This window comes from Lepidochelys kempii, chromosome 2, assembly GCF_965140265.1.
Source record: "Lepidochelys kempii isolate rLepKem1 chromosome 2, rLepKem1.hap2, whole genome shotgun sequence".
In the NCBI taxonomy this organism is placed as follows: domain Eukaryota; kingdom Metazoa; phylum Chordata; order Testudines; family Cheloniidae; genus Lepidochelys; species Lepidochelys kempii.
Genome location: NC_133257.1, coordinates 148,372,828 through 148,388,755, shown reverse-complemented (window position 1 = coordinate 148,388,755; position 15,928 = coordinate 148,372,828). Strand labels below are relative to the sequence as shown.

General features: G+C 42.7%; 1 protein-coding gene across 1 annotated transcript in view; it reads right to left on the bottom strand.

Moving 5' to 3' along the window:
* The window catches only part of SLC6A19 (solute carrier family 6 member 19), an 82,684-nt gene that overhangs the window by 43,197 nt on the left and 23,559 nt on the right, over window positions 1-15,928 (bottom strand). Inside the window, exons 2-3 of the mRNA XM_073332433.1 lie at window positions 13,672-13,812; window positions 7,600-7,737 (exon numbers count right to left, since the gene is read on the bottom strand). Of these exons, the coding sequence (XP_073188534.1) occupies window positions 7,600-7,737; window positions 13,672-13,812 (279 nt within the window). The remainder of the gene's footprint in view (window positions 1-7,599; window positions 7,738-13,671; window positions 13,813-15,928) is intronic.

Genomic DNA, 15,928 nt, shown 5'->3' with positions numbered 1-15,928 from the left:
GTTTTCATGCAGGTCCCCACATCTATACCCTAGAGTTCAGAGTGGGGGAGGAACCTTGACAGTGGAGATTCCACCACCTCCTAGGTAACCCATTCCAGTGCCTCACTAGTGAAATAGTTTTTCCTAATATCCTATCTAGACCTCCCCCACTGCAACTTGAGACCATTACTCCTCGTTCTGCCATCTGCCACCACTGAGAACAGCCTAGCTCCATCCTCTTTGGAACCCCCGTTCAGGTAGTTGAAAGTAGCTATCAAATCCCTCCTCATTCTTCTCTTCTGCAGACTAAATAAGCCCAGTTCCCTCAGCTTCTCTTCATAAGTCATGTTCCCCAGCCCCCTAATCATTTTCGTTGCCCTCCACTGGACTCTCTCCAATATGTCCACATACTTTCTGTATTGGGGGCCCAAAACTGGACACAATACTAAAGATGTGCCCTCACCAGTGCCGAATAGGGGGGAATAATCACTTCCCTCGATCTGCTGGCAATGCTCCTACTAATGCAGCTCAATATGCCGTTAGCATTCTTGGCAACAGGGGCAGACTCTTGGCTCATATCCAGTTTCTCACCCACTGTAATCCCCAGGTCCTTTTCTGTAGAACTACCGCTTGGTCAGTCAGTCCCCAGCCTGTAGCAGTGCATGGGATTCTTCCATCCTAAGTGCAGAACTCTGCACTTGTACTTGTTGAACCTCATCAGATTTATTTTGACCCAATCCTCCAATTTGTTTAGGTGACTCTGGACCCTATCCCTACACTCCGGCATATCTACCTCTCCCCCATCTTAGTGTCATTCGCAAACTTACTGAGGGTGCAATCTATCCTGTCATCCATATCATTAAAGAAGATGTTGAACAAAACTGTCCCCAGAACCAACCCCTGGGGCACTCTGCTTGATCCTGGCTGCCAACTAGACATCAAGCAGTTGATCACTACCCATTGAGCCCAATGATCTAGCCAGCTTTCTATCCACCTTATAGTCCATTCAGGCAATCCATACTTCTTTAACTTGCTGGCAAGAATACTGTGGGAGACCATTATCAAAAGCTTTGCTAAAGTCAAGGTATATCACATCCACCACTTTTCCTATATCCACAGAGCCAGTTATCTCATCATAGAAGGCAATCAGGATGGTCAGACATGACTTGCCCTTGGTGAATCCATGTTGACTGTTCCTGATCACTTTCCTCTCCTCCAAGTGCTTCAAAATGGAATCCTTGAGGACCTTCTGCATGATTTTTCCGGGGACTGAGATGCGGCTGACCGGATTCTCCTTCTTCCCTTTTTTAAAGATGGGCGCTATATTTGCCTTTTTCCAGTCGTCCAGGACCTCCTCCAATCGCCATGAGTTTTCAAAGATAATGGCCAATGGCTTTGCAATCACATCCGCCAACTCCCTCAGCATCCTTGGATGCATTGCATACGGCCCCACAGACATGGGCATGTGCAGCTTTTCTAAATAGTCCTTAACCTGTTCTTTCACCACTGAGGGCTACTCACTTCCTCCCCATACTGTGCTGCCCAGTGCAGCAGTTTGAGAGCTGACCTTGTCTGAGAAGACCGAGGCAAAAAAAGCATTGAGTATTTCAGCTTTTTCCTCATCATCTGTCACTAGGTTGCCTCCCCCATTCAGTAAAGGTCCCACATTTTCCGTGACCTTCTTCTTGTTGCTACCATACCTACAGAAACCCTTCTTGTTACCCTTCACATCCCTTGCTAGCTGCAACTCCAGTTGTGCTTTGGCTTCTCTGATTACACCCCTGCATGCTGGAGCAATATTTTTATATGCCTTCCTAGTCATCTGTCCAAGTTTCTACTTCTTGTAAGCTTCCTTGTTGTGTTTAAACTCACCAAAGATTTCGGTGTTAAGCCAAGCTGGTCACCCACCATATTTACTGTTCTTTCTGCACATCAGGATGGTTTGTTCCTGCACCCTCAATAAGGCTTCTTTAAAATACAGCCAGCTCTCCTGAACTCCTTTCCCCCTCATATTAGCCTCCCAGGGGATCCTGCCCATCAGTTCCTTGAGGGAGTCAAAGTCTACTTTTCTGAAGTCCAGGGTCTGTATTCTGCTGCTCTCCTTTCTTCCTTTTGTCAGGATCCTGAACTCGACCATCTCATGGTCACTGCTTCCCAGGTTGCCACCCACTTCTAATGCCTCAATCAATTCTTCCATGTTTGTGAGAAGCAGGTCAAGAGGAGCATGGCCCCTAGTTGGTTCCTCCAGCACTCGCACCAGGAAGTTGTCCCCAACACTCTCCAAAAATGTCCTGCATTGTCTGTGCACTGCTTGTATTGCTCTTTCAGCAGATGTCAGGGTGATTGAAGTCCCCCATGAAAATGAGGACCTGTGATCCAGAAACTGCTGTGAATTATCCGAAGAAACCCTCATCTACCTCATCCTCCTGGTCTGACACCTACAACAACATCACCCTTGTTGCTTCTGTCCCTAAACTTACCCCAAAGACTCTCAACAGGCTTTTCTCCAGTTTTATACTGGAGCTCTGATTAATCATACTGCTCTCTTACATACAGTGCTACTCCTCCACCTTTCTTCCCCTGCCTGTCCTCCCTGAATAATTTATACCCATCCATAACAGTGCTCCAGTCATGTGAGTTGCCCAACCAAGTCTCTGTTATTCCAATCACATCATAGTTCCTTGACTGTGCCAGGACTTCCAGATCTCCCTGCTTGTTTCCCAGACTTATCATAGAATCATAGAATCATAGAATATCAGGGTTGGAAGGGACCCTGAATTGGTCCCTTCCAACCCTGATATTCTATGATTCTATGATTCTATGACCCCAGAAGGTCATCTAGTCCAACCCCCTGCTCGAAGTAGGACCAATTCCCAGTTAAATCATCCCAGCCAGGGCTTTGTCAAGCCTGACCTTAAAAACCTCTAAGGAAGGAGATTCTACCACCTCCCTAGGTAACGCATTCCAGTGTTTCACCACCCTCTTAGTGAAAAAGTTTTTTCCTAATATCCAATCTAAACCTCCCCCACTGCAACTTGAGACCATTACTCCTCGTTCTGTCATCTGCTACCATTGAGAACAGTCTAGAGCCATCCTCTTTGGAACCCCCTTTCAGGTAGTTGAAAGCAGCTATCAAATCCCCCCTCATTCTTCTCTTCTGCAGGCTAAACAATCCCAGCTCCCTCAGCCTCTCCTCATAAGTCATGTGTTCCAGACCCCTAATCATTTTTGTTGCCCTTCGCTGGACTCTCTCCAATTTATCCACATCCTTCTTGTAGTGTGGGGCCCAAAACTGGACACAGTAATCCAGATGAGGCCTCACCAATGTCGAATAGAGGGGAATGATCACGTCCCTCGATCTGCTCGCTATGCCCCTACTTATACATCCCAAAATGCCATTGGCCTTCTTGGCAACAAGGGCACACTGCTGACTCATAACCAGCTTCTCGTCCACTGTCACCCCTAGGTCCTTTTCCACAGAACTGCTGCCTAGCCATTCGGTCCCTAGTCTGTAGCTGTGCATTGGGTTCTTCCGTCCTAAGTGCAGGACCCTGCACTTATCCTTATTGAACCTCATCAGATTTCTTTTGGCCCAATCCTCCAATTTGTCTAGGTCCTTCTGTATCCTATCCCTCCCCTCCAGCGTATCTACCACTCCTCCCAGTTTAGTATCATCCGCAAATTTGCTGAGAGTGCAATCCACACCATCCTCCAGATCATTTATGAAGATATTGAACAATATTAACTTCTTGCACTTGTGTACAAGCACCTAAGATAACTACCCGATTGCCCTGATTTCTCAGTATGAATCAGGAGGCCTCCCCTGTTGCACCCTCCTCCTTGTGTTTCCTCCTGGTATGTTACTTCCTCACTTACCTCAGGGCTTAGGTCTCCATCCCCTGGCTAACCTAATTTAAAGCCCTGCTCACTAGGTTAGCAAGCCTGCTTGCAAAGATGCTCTTCCCTCTCTTCATTAGGTGGATCACATCTCTTCCTAGCAATCCTTCTTCCTGGAACAACATCCCATGGTCAAAGAATCCAAAGCCCTCTCTCTGACACCACCTGCATAACCACATATTTACTTCCATAATTTACTTCCCTACCTGGGCCTTTTCCTTCAACAGGGAGGATGGACGAAAACATGACTTGTGTCTCAAACTCCTTTACCCTTCTTCCTAGAGCCACATAGTCTGCAGTGACACACTCAAGGTCATTCTTGGCAATGTCATTGGTGTCCACGTGAAGAAGTAGGAAGGGGTAGCGGTCCGAGGGCTTGATTAGTTTCAGCAGCCACTCCATCACATTCTGAATTCTAGCTCCAGGCAAGCAGCACACTTCTCGAGTCTGGTTGGCAGATGGATTACTCCATCCCCATTAGGAGGGAGTCCCTGACCACTACCATCCATCTCCTCCTCTTGGGAGTGGTGGTCATGGAACCCCACATCCCTAGGACAATGCATCCCATGCCTTCAGGTCAATGGGGTCTCCTTCTGATCACAGCACAATTCAGTGCATTACAGGACCAAAATGTGGGTAGCGCTGAAGGAAATAAAGGAAATACACTCCTCAAGAGACTGTACCCTGTCTCAAGCCATGAAACGAAAGCAAGAGTTAGCCTATCTGATGATAAAAGCAAATGACAGGGAATGACAGTACTTGTTGTTATTGAAGGATCTGAGGGAGCTCCATGAAAAATCCTTCAACAGTCCCATGGTATCAAGACCCAAGGTAAGAGAATTGAACTCCTAGAGGGTGACAAGGCAGCCCTCAAGAGGGGATTGAGTCCCAGGAAATGTCAGACAACACAGGACAGATGGGGTGAGGCAGTGCCTCAAACACCTGAAAGGGAAAGTTACTAGGCTGGTGAGGAAGAAAGTCATCCCCAAAAAGGAGCTGAAGTATAAGAGGAAGGACTGAGACATAGATTTTGGAAACAGCAGTACAAAACCCTAATCAAAGTGGAGCTAAAAAGAAGTCTAGCTTAAAGGTAAACTGGGACCCTTCAAGGGAGGAGAGTAAAAGTGATTATCCAGTGGATAACACCACACATGAAGTGATGTGGATCCAAGAGGCTCAGAAATGGGCTCTCATAAGCTGTTTACTGAAGGCTGTAGGAAAAAAGACTAGATTGGTAATAATCAGAAACTACAAGGGAGAATTAGGCTAGATGTAAGACAACATTAACTCCAAAAGATGTACCTGGAAAATCTATCCTGGAAGGCTGTATCTGAGAAGATCAAGAAGCAGCCTGACTCAGATTTGCCAATGGTGAGAGACTAATGCTGTTAATTATCTCTGATGCAATCAGAGGACTGGCCATACGAAATGTACAACTGGTTTTGAATTATGATGTACCAGAAACTACAGAGGAGTTTGTTTGCCACACAACCAATGTAGGACTTTGGCGAACATGACTTGCAATATTGTCATACTTGGGTGATGAGAATAGAAGAATGGTTAAAGGATTTGCAGACTTCCTTGTCAATGAGAAGGACCTCCCTGGCTGGAAGAAATGATTGCTAGGTGACCTATGTCTCAGTCCTGGAGAATGTGTTTAATAAGGTCACCCTAGTTGAGCCCATTTAGACATAGGCAAATACCGAATCTTGCCTTGGGAAGGGCAATGTTCAGTTTTTAAAAGGGGGGAGGGAATACATCACAGGGTAGCTGGCCCCTATAGGGGTGGGGGTAAGGCACCCAGCTTCATCTGTGACAGGATCTGCTAAGGAGAGTGACCCACCCCAGATGTACCTGCAGATAGTTAATTGCCCAAGTAGCTGGGAAGCAGTTAATTAGGTAAGAAATACCTGGGCCTAATAAAAGCTCATGAGGGCTTAGTCAAGAAGCCAGGACAGAGGAAGCCCCTGAGGTAAGAGACTTCTCAAGGGAGCTGGTTAGGAAGCTATTCCAAGTGATGTCTACCTGGAAAGCAGAGGCCCATGGAATAGGCAAGGGACAGGAACAGCCCTGGAGAACAAACTGAGTGTGGAACCTCCTTGGAAGCTACCAGTGATTTGCTCAACAAAGGGGAAAGAGTGGCAGCCAGCTAAAAACCCAGGAAAGGCCCAAGCTTCCAACAGGAAATTCAGCCTGAGAGTACTCCATGGCTAGAAAGGCAAGATATAAGATTGATTAAACCAGAGGTGGAGAGTTCCCAGTGGAGCAGCTGACTGAAGTTTTCATTTATGTTTTCCTTTTTCTGTTACAATAAATGAGACCATCAGAAGAGGTTGCTCATTCATACTAGAAAGGCCTGCTTGGTCTTATACCCAGATGGGAAGAAACTGAGACAGAGGCTCACCTGCGACACCATGCCTGACTGCAAGGGGGTGGGGAGCACTTCCATCTCTGTAATACTTCATACACACACGGTCAGTGTTCATCAACCATTAGTCTTTCCATGTAGTGGGGCAATATTTAAGCATTTGTTGTTGGTTCAAGGCAATCTGTTCTGAGATCAACACCCAGAATTGGATCTTTTATAACTGTGTAACCTAAATATCATTCTGGTCTGGACTACCAGAATATGCAGCTCTTGTGCCACATACATTTTGTCATTAGTGGTTACTATTTTCTGAAATAGTGCAGTTGAAAAGTTGTATCTAACATGTCTCACCTCACTGAGATGTATTCATATGTCACAAAATGTTGCAGCCTCCTCTCATATTTTAGGTAAATAATTTCCAATCTGTTCTCTTCTCTGCCACAGACTGGAATGTTCAAAGCTGCCTAAAGGTTTTAGATGGTCATTTCCCATTTGAAAGCTCCTAGGCATCTTTGAAAATTTCAGACACAGTGTTAAAAGAAAACTATCAATTTCACTTGTGACAGAAATCTGAAGTTTCAAAGATGATGCTAAATTAATTTTCATATGTTTCTGAGTTTGTTTATACAGAGTGGGGCTCTTTATAACTTTAAAATTTGATTGTGCTACTGTGAGAAAAATGGGTACATTCTATCTTTACATACCATGAAGCGTACAAAAGCATTACTGAACTCTATCTTTTTTAACCTACCAAGATTTTTTTTATGGTGCCAATAATCCTCCATTTTCCTAATCTCCAAAGTGCTCCTGAATACTAGTGTTTGCACTGGATCTTGTACTTTTGCAAATACCATATATATGGGAAAATACATGTATCAACTCTCTCCTAGTGGCTCGGGTTCTAAAGAGGTTACAATGTGTCAGTTATTTCATCTAAAGGCTGGAATAATAACTCCAGAACACAGATTTCACTTAAAATGTCAAAATGTATAGTGAATACTTTTCTGCAAAACTGAAATATTAAAATATCAAAATACTCCCTGATAAAGTTATCGATACAAGGTGAGTGAGTTAATATCTTTTATTGGAGCAACTTCTATTGGTAAGAGAGACAAGCTTTCGAGCCACACACAGCTTGTCCCTCTCACCAACAGAAGTTGGTCCAATAAAAGATATTACCTCATATCTACCTTGTCTCTCTAATATCCTGGGACCGACATGTCTGCAACTACACTGCATACAACCCTGATAAAGTTGGCATGCTATGTTATTTTTATACAAAAAAGTTCTTATTGAATTAATTGCTAATGACAAAAAGTGCTTTACAAATGAAAATCCTGTTTCATAATCTGTACCAGTTTTGTTGGCATTGAGTGGGCAGTCACTCCAAGGCAATGGCTCCTGGAAAGAGTTGAAGAAATACCACATCACCCAGGCAATGATAGTGTTATAGTATAAACCCACCAGGAAGGATACAAGCATTGCTGCTATACCTAAAAAAAAAAAAAAAAAAAAGATTATAATATGCAGCTTTTAGTCGTTTTTAAAGGAATGTTAAAATATATCAACAAAAATATAAGACATTATAAAACTAAGCCACCAGACTGATCTCAGTCAATTATATGAATGCTGTGAAAATTTGTATCTTGACAATGTAAATTAATAGTTTTTTTTTAATGGATATAGATGAGCACAATTCTTGTATTCTAGACACAAAGTAACACATATTATACATACAACCTCTCCATATAAACTACATTAGGGTTACAAAGGCAACTGTATATTTGGCATTCCCTAACTTTTGAATGCTTGACTTTGTAATCTTAACATTCTTTTAACATAAACTTAGGGTTTTATAAATGTAATTTTCTAGCAAGCAAACAAAAAACAAATTCCATTATTTTTTAATCATCTTGATCCCACATGGGTAATCAGCAGGCTTGAGATATTTAGCTAGACAGCACAGTCTTCTGTCACTCAACCTAATGGAGAACTTGTAGCCGAAGTAGACTGTTATCCTCTATGCGGTCTAGCTAGTAGGGGAGAGGTGAGATACTCATTTAGGTTTACAGGTATTTGCTAGACAGCAGAAGAATGTTGAGACTTGGGTATCCTGGGTTTAATTACATGTTCTGGAGGATCATGTGCTCTAATGGTTATAAAACTTCTGTTCCTGTGTCCAAGTTCCTTCCTACCTCCCTCTGCTGTAATACCATTCCCAACCTAGTCTATTTGTTTATGTCCCTGTCTTCCCTTCTGCTCCTCACCCCCTCTGCATTTGAGTTCAAGAATATACTTCTCCTCCTTCACACTGCTGGCATCAGCAGGGAGAGCACTGAGATCACAGGAAAGAGTGAGTCTCCCTGATCTCAGTTCTGGTGATTGATGCCAGCTGAGAGGAGCGTTTCTAGGGAAAATCATGGGGACAGTGGGACTTCTTAAAATCATTTCATTATGATTTCTGAGATCAAAATTATATCTTTTTCCCAACACTCATTCTGTGAGAGAGCTGACCATTATAGCTGAAACTTTCCAAAAAAAAATTCAGTCTGATGCAGACACCTGGCATGAAAGCTACCAACTCTGCACGTAACAACAAACACTAAAAAATGACAGCAACGTATGTTGCATTTTCACCAAACACTTGTATAACCCTCTTTATACCCAAAGATAATTAAGGAGTAGATTGTGATTCAGACTATATACCCATTCAGGGGAGTAACCCCCAGCTCACACTCCCACTTGAGCCATCTGGACCTTGGGTATAGGTGAGTAGTAGTAAGCAAAGTTATTTCTGCTCTAGAGTAGGTAGGCAGTGACTAGGTGGGAAATGGACAGAGTGGTTGGAGCCTGGGTTCTGACCCCCACCTTGCTGGTAAGAGTAGCTGAGCCAATGCTGATGTGGTTAGATGTTGATAGATGTTTGGCTGCGTATATGTGTTCCCTCTGTGTGCTGCCCCAGCCCTGCGCAGACAGCTGGCATGGCAGACCTCGAGCGAACCGCCCAATGACCACAAGATATGGTAAGAGACAAAAGCAGCCAGCCAGGTTTATTGTCAACAAAGCATGGTACAGATTCTACTGAACCACTAATAAATGTATGCCCTTAACAATGGACCAGCTCAGTGAATGGTGGGACTTTCCATTCATCCCTAGGCCAGACAAAGATAGTCCCTCTGAGATACATCTTTATACCCTGATACAAACAAGTTAGTACTCTCCCTTTGACATAGTTAGTTAATGTCCCGATTTGCCTAGTAACCACCTTGTACATGTTGGTTCGATCAAAATATCTCTATTATGTATTGTCATCCTGACCTTATCTTTTAGGAGGGGTCAGTGTGTCCCTGTTATCCTTGGGGAATGTTTTTGTATCATCCTTGATATCAGGATGTGTTTGCGTGAATACTCTGTGCTTAGTACTTCTTAAGAATGTGCATTTCTGCAATATTCGCCCTGTTCTTGCTAGATTCTGTGAGCAGATCCTGCCTCATACCAGGCCTTTAATACAAGGGTTTATGTCTCAGGCTCTCTTCCTACTACAGCAGGATGGGGTAGAAATTTAATGATGGTACACAGGATAGCATTAATTTTTCTACACACCCCCTTCCCCCGCAGGAGCAAGGAGGAAACAGGAGAGAAAAAATCCCAGGTATGTCTCTGAGTCACAATACTTCCTGAAGCTACTCCCGGAGCAAGGCAGTTTATGCACCACCACTGGCTCAGGCCTAAAGATTTTGCCTGAAGACAAAAATCTAGCCCTACACATTGAAAACATAGGGCCAGATTCAGATAATCTTACTCACTTTGACTAATACCTTACTCCACAAGTGGGCTCCCTGACTTCAAACTAAAGTAAGAGAATCATTTGGCATTAAGGAAATTATACAAATTTTTAAAATAAAATCATAACTTTTAACAGGGTCTGAACTCATTACTTTTTATATAAAACAAATATTTTAAGTAACTAAACTAAACTGATTTTTGTTACTATCCATTGGAATGTCAAGATCCAGTGTGTAACGCATGCTGGGCATATGCTGCTTTAGAATACGTTCTTCCCTTGGTGAGCATGCAACTCCCATTAGCAGAAATGTATCTCTGCAGTAGTTTAGAAGGAAAATTTTGTACTCCACTTAGCTGTACTGACAGCAGAAAGAAATGAGTTTTTACAAAAATTAAAGATATGATATTGAAGTGACTTTAGTGACTGTGATGTGTCCCATACTGACAGCCCTGAGAACTAGAAACCTCTTCCTGGAGAATAGGTACAGCATGGATAACAGCAGTAGTACAAGCTTCTTCACCAATGTGCGTTATCAACATTTTTTACAATTTCTGGGCTGAATGAATAATTCTAACTCCACGAATTCAATCTTTGGCTTCTGGTGAGACTACCAGCATGGGTGCAGAATAGTCCAACTATAACAGTGTTTTTTGTGGGTCCACTAGTATCCAGGTTGACTCCACAGAATTACTAGGTCATCAGATAGCTGCCAAATAGTAATTAGTGACTAGTGATTAGAGATCACTACTGACCTGGGCTAGATTCAAACCAGTTACCTACAGATAAAAAGCTTCTCTGTATTTATTATCCAGCCTTGAAGCTGGGAATATCATTACAAAGTTATTCATTATGTAAAAAGTCACCATCTATAAAGTGTGAAGATTTACCTGTGGATTGTATCTCACTGTAAACACGCACTACTAGTGAGAAATGAGCATACTAATGCACTCATAAAAAGTAACATATGTCCCTAAATCTTCAGATTGTTGTAGAAGGTTTGCATTTATTTGCAGTCATTTTGTTCATGGCAGGTTAGCTAGACTATTTAGCCACAGTCCTGAGCAATGGGTGGTGCATAAGCTACACCAGCCAAGGAGTCACTGTGCATAACAGATACCTTTCTGGGATGTAGAAATTTGCTGCCAGTATAGCCTAACAGCAAATTATGATAGCCCTGCACTGGCTTATCTGAGAAGCAGGAGTGCAGTACTCTTGTACACCCAGATTGAAGTGCCCAGTAGCATGCACAGAGATCTTACCATCCCTTAAACTGTGCATGGTCCAAGTCACAATGTAGCCTTTTGATTTAAAAAAGTGGGGAACTCTCTGAAGACATCCAGAATATTTCTCAGTGAGAATTAGGCCCTATATTTTAATGCTCTTTGACTGCACTATTTAGAGGATGTCTCTTGCAGGAAGTTTACCAAGATATATCTGTTGAAAGCAGATTGCTTTCCTTTTCAGGGGGGGAGGGATAGCTCAGTGGTTTGAGCAGTGGCCTGCTAAATCCAGGGTTGTAAATTCAAACCTTGAGGGGGCCATTTAGGGATCTGGGGCAAAAATTGGGGATTGGTCCTGCTTTGAGCAGGGGGTTGGACTAGATGTCCTCCTGAGGTCCCTTCTAACCCTGATATTCTATGATTCATTATTTCAAACAAACAAGAAAATATTGAAGTTGCTGGAACCAATTAAGGCAGGCTAATTAGGACACCTGGAGCCATTTAAGAAGCTACCAGAATCAATTAGGACAGGCAGGCTAATCAGGCCACCTGGTTTTAAAAAGGACCTCACTTCAGTTAGTAAGGTGCGTATGAGGAGCTGGGAGCAAGAGGGCACAAGGAGCTGAGAGTGAGAAGGCATACTGCTGGAGGACTGAGGAGTACAAGCATTATCAGACACCAGGCGGAGGGTCCTGTGGTGAGGATAAAGAAGGTGTTGAGAGGAGGCCATGGGGAAGTAGCCCATGGAGTTGTAGCTGTCACAAAGGTGTTACAAGAAACACTGTAGACAGCTGCAATCCACAGGGCCCTGGGCTGGAACCCAGATTAGAGGGCAGGCCCAGGTTCCCCCCATCCCCTCAACTCCCTATTGGATGCAGAAGGAGTTGATCTGGACTGTGGGTCCCACCAGAGGGGAAGGTCCCTGGCCTGTCCCCCAACCCATTAGGTGGACCATTAGAGACTGCAGGAATTGTTCTCCTTCCTTTTTCCCATGCTGGCTAATGATGAGGTTAGCTGAGTGGATGGCAAGTTTGAGCCACTAGCAAAAGTGGCCAAACTGAGGGCTGCCGTGAATCTCTGAGTGGAGTAAATCCGCCAATCAGTGCAGGACCCACCAAGGCAGACGAGGAACTTTGTCACGGTACCTTCTTTGTGTTCTGTCAAATCTGCAGTGAAAGTGTTCTTAAAATAACAACATGTGCTGGGTCATCATCCAAGACTGCTATGACATGAAATAAAGGCAGAATGCAGGTAAAACAGAACAAGAGACAAACAATTCTCCCACAAGGAGTTCAGTCTCAAATGTAATTAACTCCTTTTTTTTTTTTTATCGAGCATCATCAGCATGGAAGCATGTCCTCTGGAATGGTGGCCGAAGAATGAAGGGGCATACGAATGTTTAGCATATCTGACATTTAAATACCTTGCAACGCCAGCTACAAAAGTGCCATGTGAATGCTTGTTCTCACTTTCAGGTGACATTGCAAATAAGAAGCGGGCAGCATGATCTCCTGCAAATTTTAACCAAACTTGTTTGTCTGAGTGATTGGCTGAAGTAGGGTTGAGTGGACTTGTAGACTCTGAAGATCTACATTGTTTTATTTTTGAATGCAGTTTTTTTTGTACATAATTCTACATCTGTAAGTTCAACTTTCATAATAAAGAGATTGCACTACAGTATTTGTATTAGGTGAATTGAAAAATACTATTTCTTTTGTTTTTTACAATGCAAATATTTGTAATAAAAAATATAAAGTGAACACTGTACACTTCATATTCTGTGTTGTAAGTGAAATCGATATATTTGAAAATGTAGAAAATATCCACAAATATTTAATAAATTTCAATTTGTGTTCTAGTGTTTAACAGTGCGATTAATCGTGATTAATTTTTTTGAGTTAATCATGTGAGTTAGCTGTGATTAATTGACAGCCATATTATTAATGTATACAATGTTGTATACCAATTACTACTTATGACTGACAGACATGGAGACTGAACTCCTCCAAATAACTCAAAATAACTACAGCACAAGTTGTTGGCACACTTAAAAAAGTTAATTCCAATTCTAGAGAGAAATTGTTCTAGCCATATTCCCCATTCTCAGAGATATTCCCTGTCACCTGTAATCTCTCTAAAACCAGGGTGCAGTTTTTAAGTGTGCCCACTGTTCCTGTGCACTGGGAATGGGACATCAAATAGTTATCAGATGGTAACAGCTTTGGATCACTACTAACCTGGGCTGCATTCAGGTGGACAATGTAGAAGTTAGTCTCTGAACTCATAATTCATCCCCTGAGACCCATAATTCATCCCCTCATTCTGCTCCAAAGTAAAACAATAAAGCCTCAATGGCAAAATTAATAATGTGGGCTTTTGTGCATTCTGTTTGGTTTAGTTGTAAGCTTCCTGAGACTTACCTACTCCCTTCAGGGTAGGATGGATAGAACTCCAGACTCCCACACTGCCTTTTCTCAGTCTTTGACCAATGGCAAACTCAAGATGAAGCAGTGGGATACCTTCCAGGACAAGCAAAATGAGAAAAGGGATCATAAAGGCTCCTGAAATAAAAATAAAAATATTTCATACATGTGAAATACAATACTGAAGCAGGAATTTCAGTTTTACACAGGAATGATGAAGCTATATGGAAATTATAGCAGAAGGAAAACAAGATGTAAAAATCTTTGTAGAGAACACTTTTCTCTGAACAGTGTTTTTGACTAATCTTATTTTTGATAATAACTGGTACCATGAGACCAACCAATCTGGCCTGGCTGCCAGTCCTGTCCAACATCACCCCTTTTGACATCAGGCAACAAGTCACCTTGTGGAATTTGCTCCTTAATGTGCAAAACATGCCATATCTACCCCTATTTAAAGATGTGCTTAATCGACTCATCCACTGTTTTAGCTCCAGGAATCCCTGTAAGACATTTCTTCTAAAGAAATTTGATGTCACCTCCAGAAGGCATACTAAGTGACAAAGAAGAAGCATCAAAAATAGCCAATGCCTGTCTTGTGACAGGACCAACAGTCCATCTCCCTGTGTGTAAAACTCAATCACTTCAATGTACAGTGATCAGATGTGCTGCAAATGACGGTAACTTGAGTCTTTAAGACTCTCCCCTTTGCCACTGTGGTCAGTTAGAAGATGTAGGCCATATACTTGCAGGCTCCACCTATTGGCAAGCGCGGCCTGGTTCCCTCAAGGACTTGCAGAGTGCCCTTTCCTCAGCTATTGAATGGTTAAGACATTTAGACTAACACACTTGACTTAAATATCCATGTGCATAACAATTTGATATCCAGATTGTTCAAAGGAAGAACTTTATTGAATCTATGACTTCAACCAAGTGAGACTTATTTCTTCCTACAGTAACAAACAGGCCGAAACTGTGCACCCAATAACGAAACTCAGAAGGGGCACTCCCTTGCATTGTATGGGAATTGTGGTTAGCTGCTTCTGTGGAACTGTCACCCTCTTTCTGGCACCGTGTAGAAGATTCTCTTTGGGGTTGGGATTAATGCATGGGCATGAGTGGTAGGGACTGGTTGGGATGCAGGTGGATATTGGCAGGACGGGGCAGTCCTGTATTGCGTGCAGGCAATTTGGGGCAGTGGCGAGGGATATATCTTCCTCCTAAATGCCTACATGTGAAAGGTAACCCAACTTTTTTAAGGTGGGGAGAAGGGGGGAACAATCTCAGTGAATGCCATTCCTCAGGTCCAGCACTGAGGCTCATGGCCTCAGTGTAGATGGCCTTGGCTCCTGCAGAAACCAGTGAATCTGCAGAGTTTCAAGGTCTCAAGACCCTACAGTTCTTTCTGGAGGAAGTTAATTCCATCTGCCAAATGGACCCAATTCCTGGGGGACACTATGAGGAAGATTAGCCCCTTTACAGGTTTTACCACAGGATAACATGATTTAAACATAGGCAAGAGAGGCAATATCTTTTATTGGACCAAATTCTGTTGGTGAGAGAGACAAGCTTTCAAGCCACACAGAGCTCTTCTTCAGGTCTGGGAAAGATACTCCCAGCATCACAGCAAAATGCACTAAAGAAGAGCACTCTGTGGCTTGGAAGCTTGTCTCTCTCATCAAAAGAAGTTGGTCCAATCAAATATATTACCTCACCCAACTTGTCTTTCCTGGGACCGAAACAGGTACAACTACACTGCATGATTTAAGCATAATCACTATCCCAATATTTATAATATAGATTCTAGATTGGAAATAAAAAAGACAAATGGTAGATAAAAATGTGTAAATACAAATTGATATGTGCTCAGAGTTATGGGTGAAACTCTGACCATATTACTCAAAAAACACTGATAAGGGGACTCCATTATAAATCCCTTAATATCAAAGGTCGGACTATAGTATAAATTCTTGTGCCCATGTATCACCTACATTCTTTCATTTTAGACAGTTTTTTCTTCAGAAGTGAAGACTTTCACTGTAGCACCTTCACTTTATGGCAAGAAATGTTAGAAACAACAAGAAGGGGTTCTACAAATATGTCAGACAAAAAAAGAATGATCAGGGATGGTGTGAGGAAGGTGAGCTGGTAGTAGAAGATGATAAGAAGGCAGTGTTGCTCAAGGCCTACTTTGCTTCAGTCTTCATACAGAAAATAACATGTGACTGGATGACAAGCGAAGTCATCATAGACA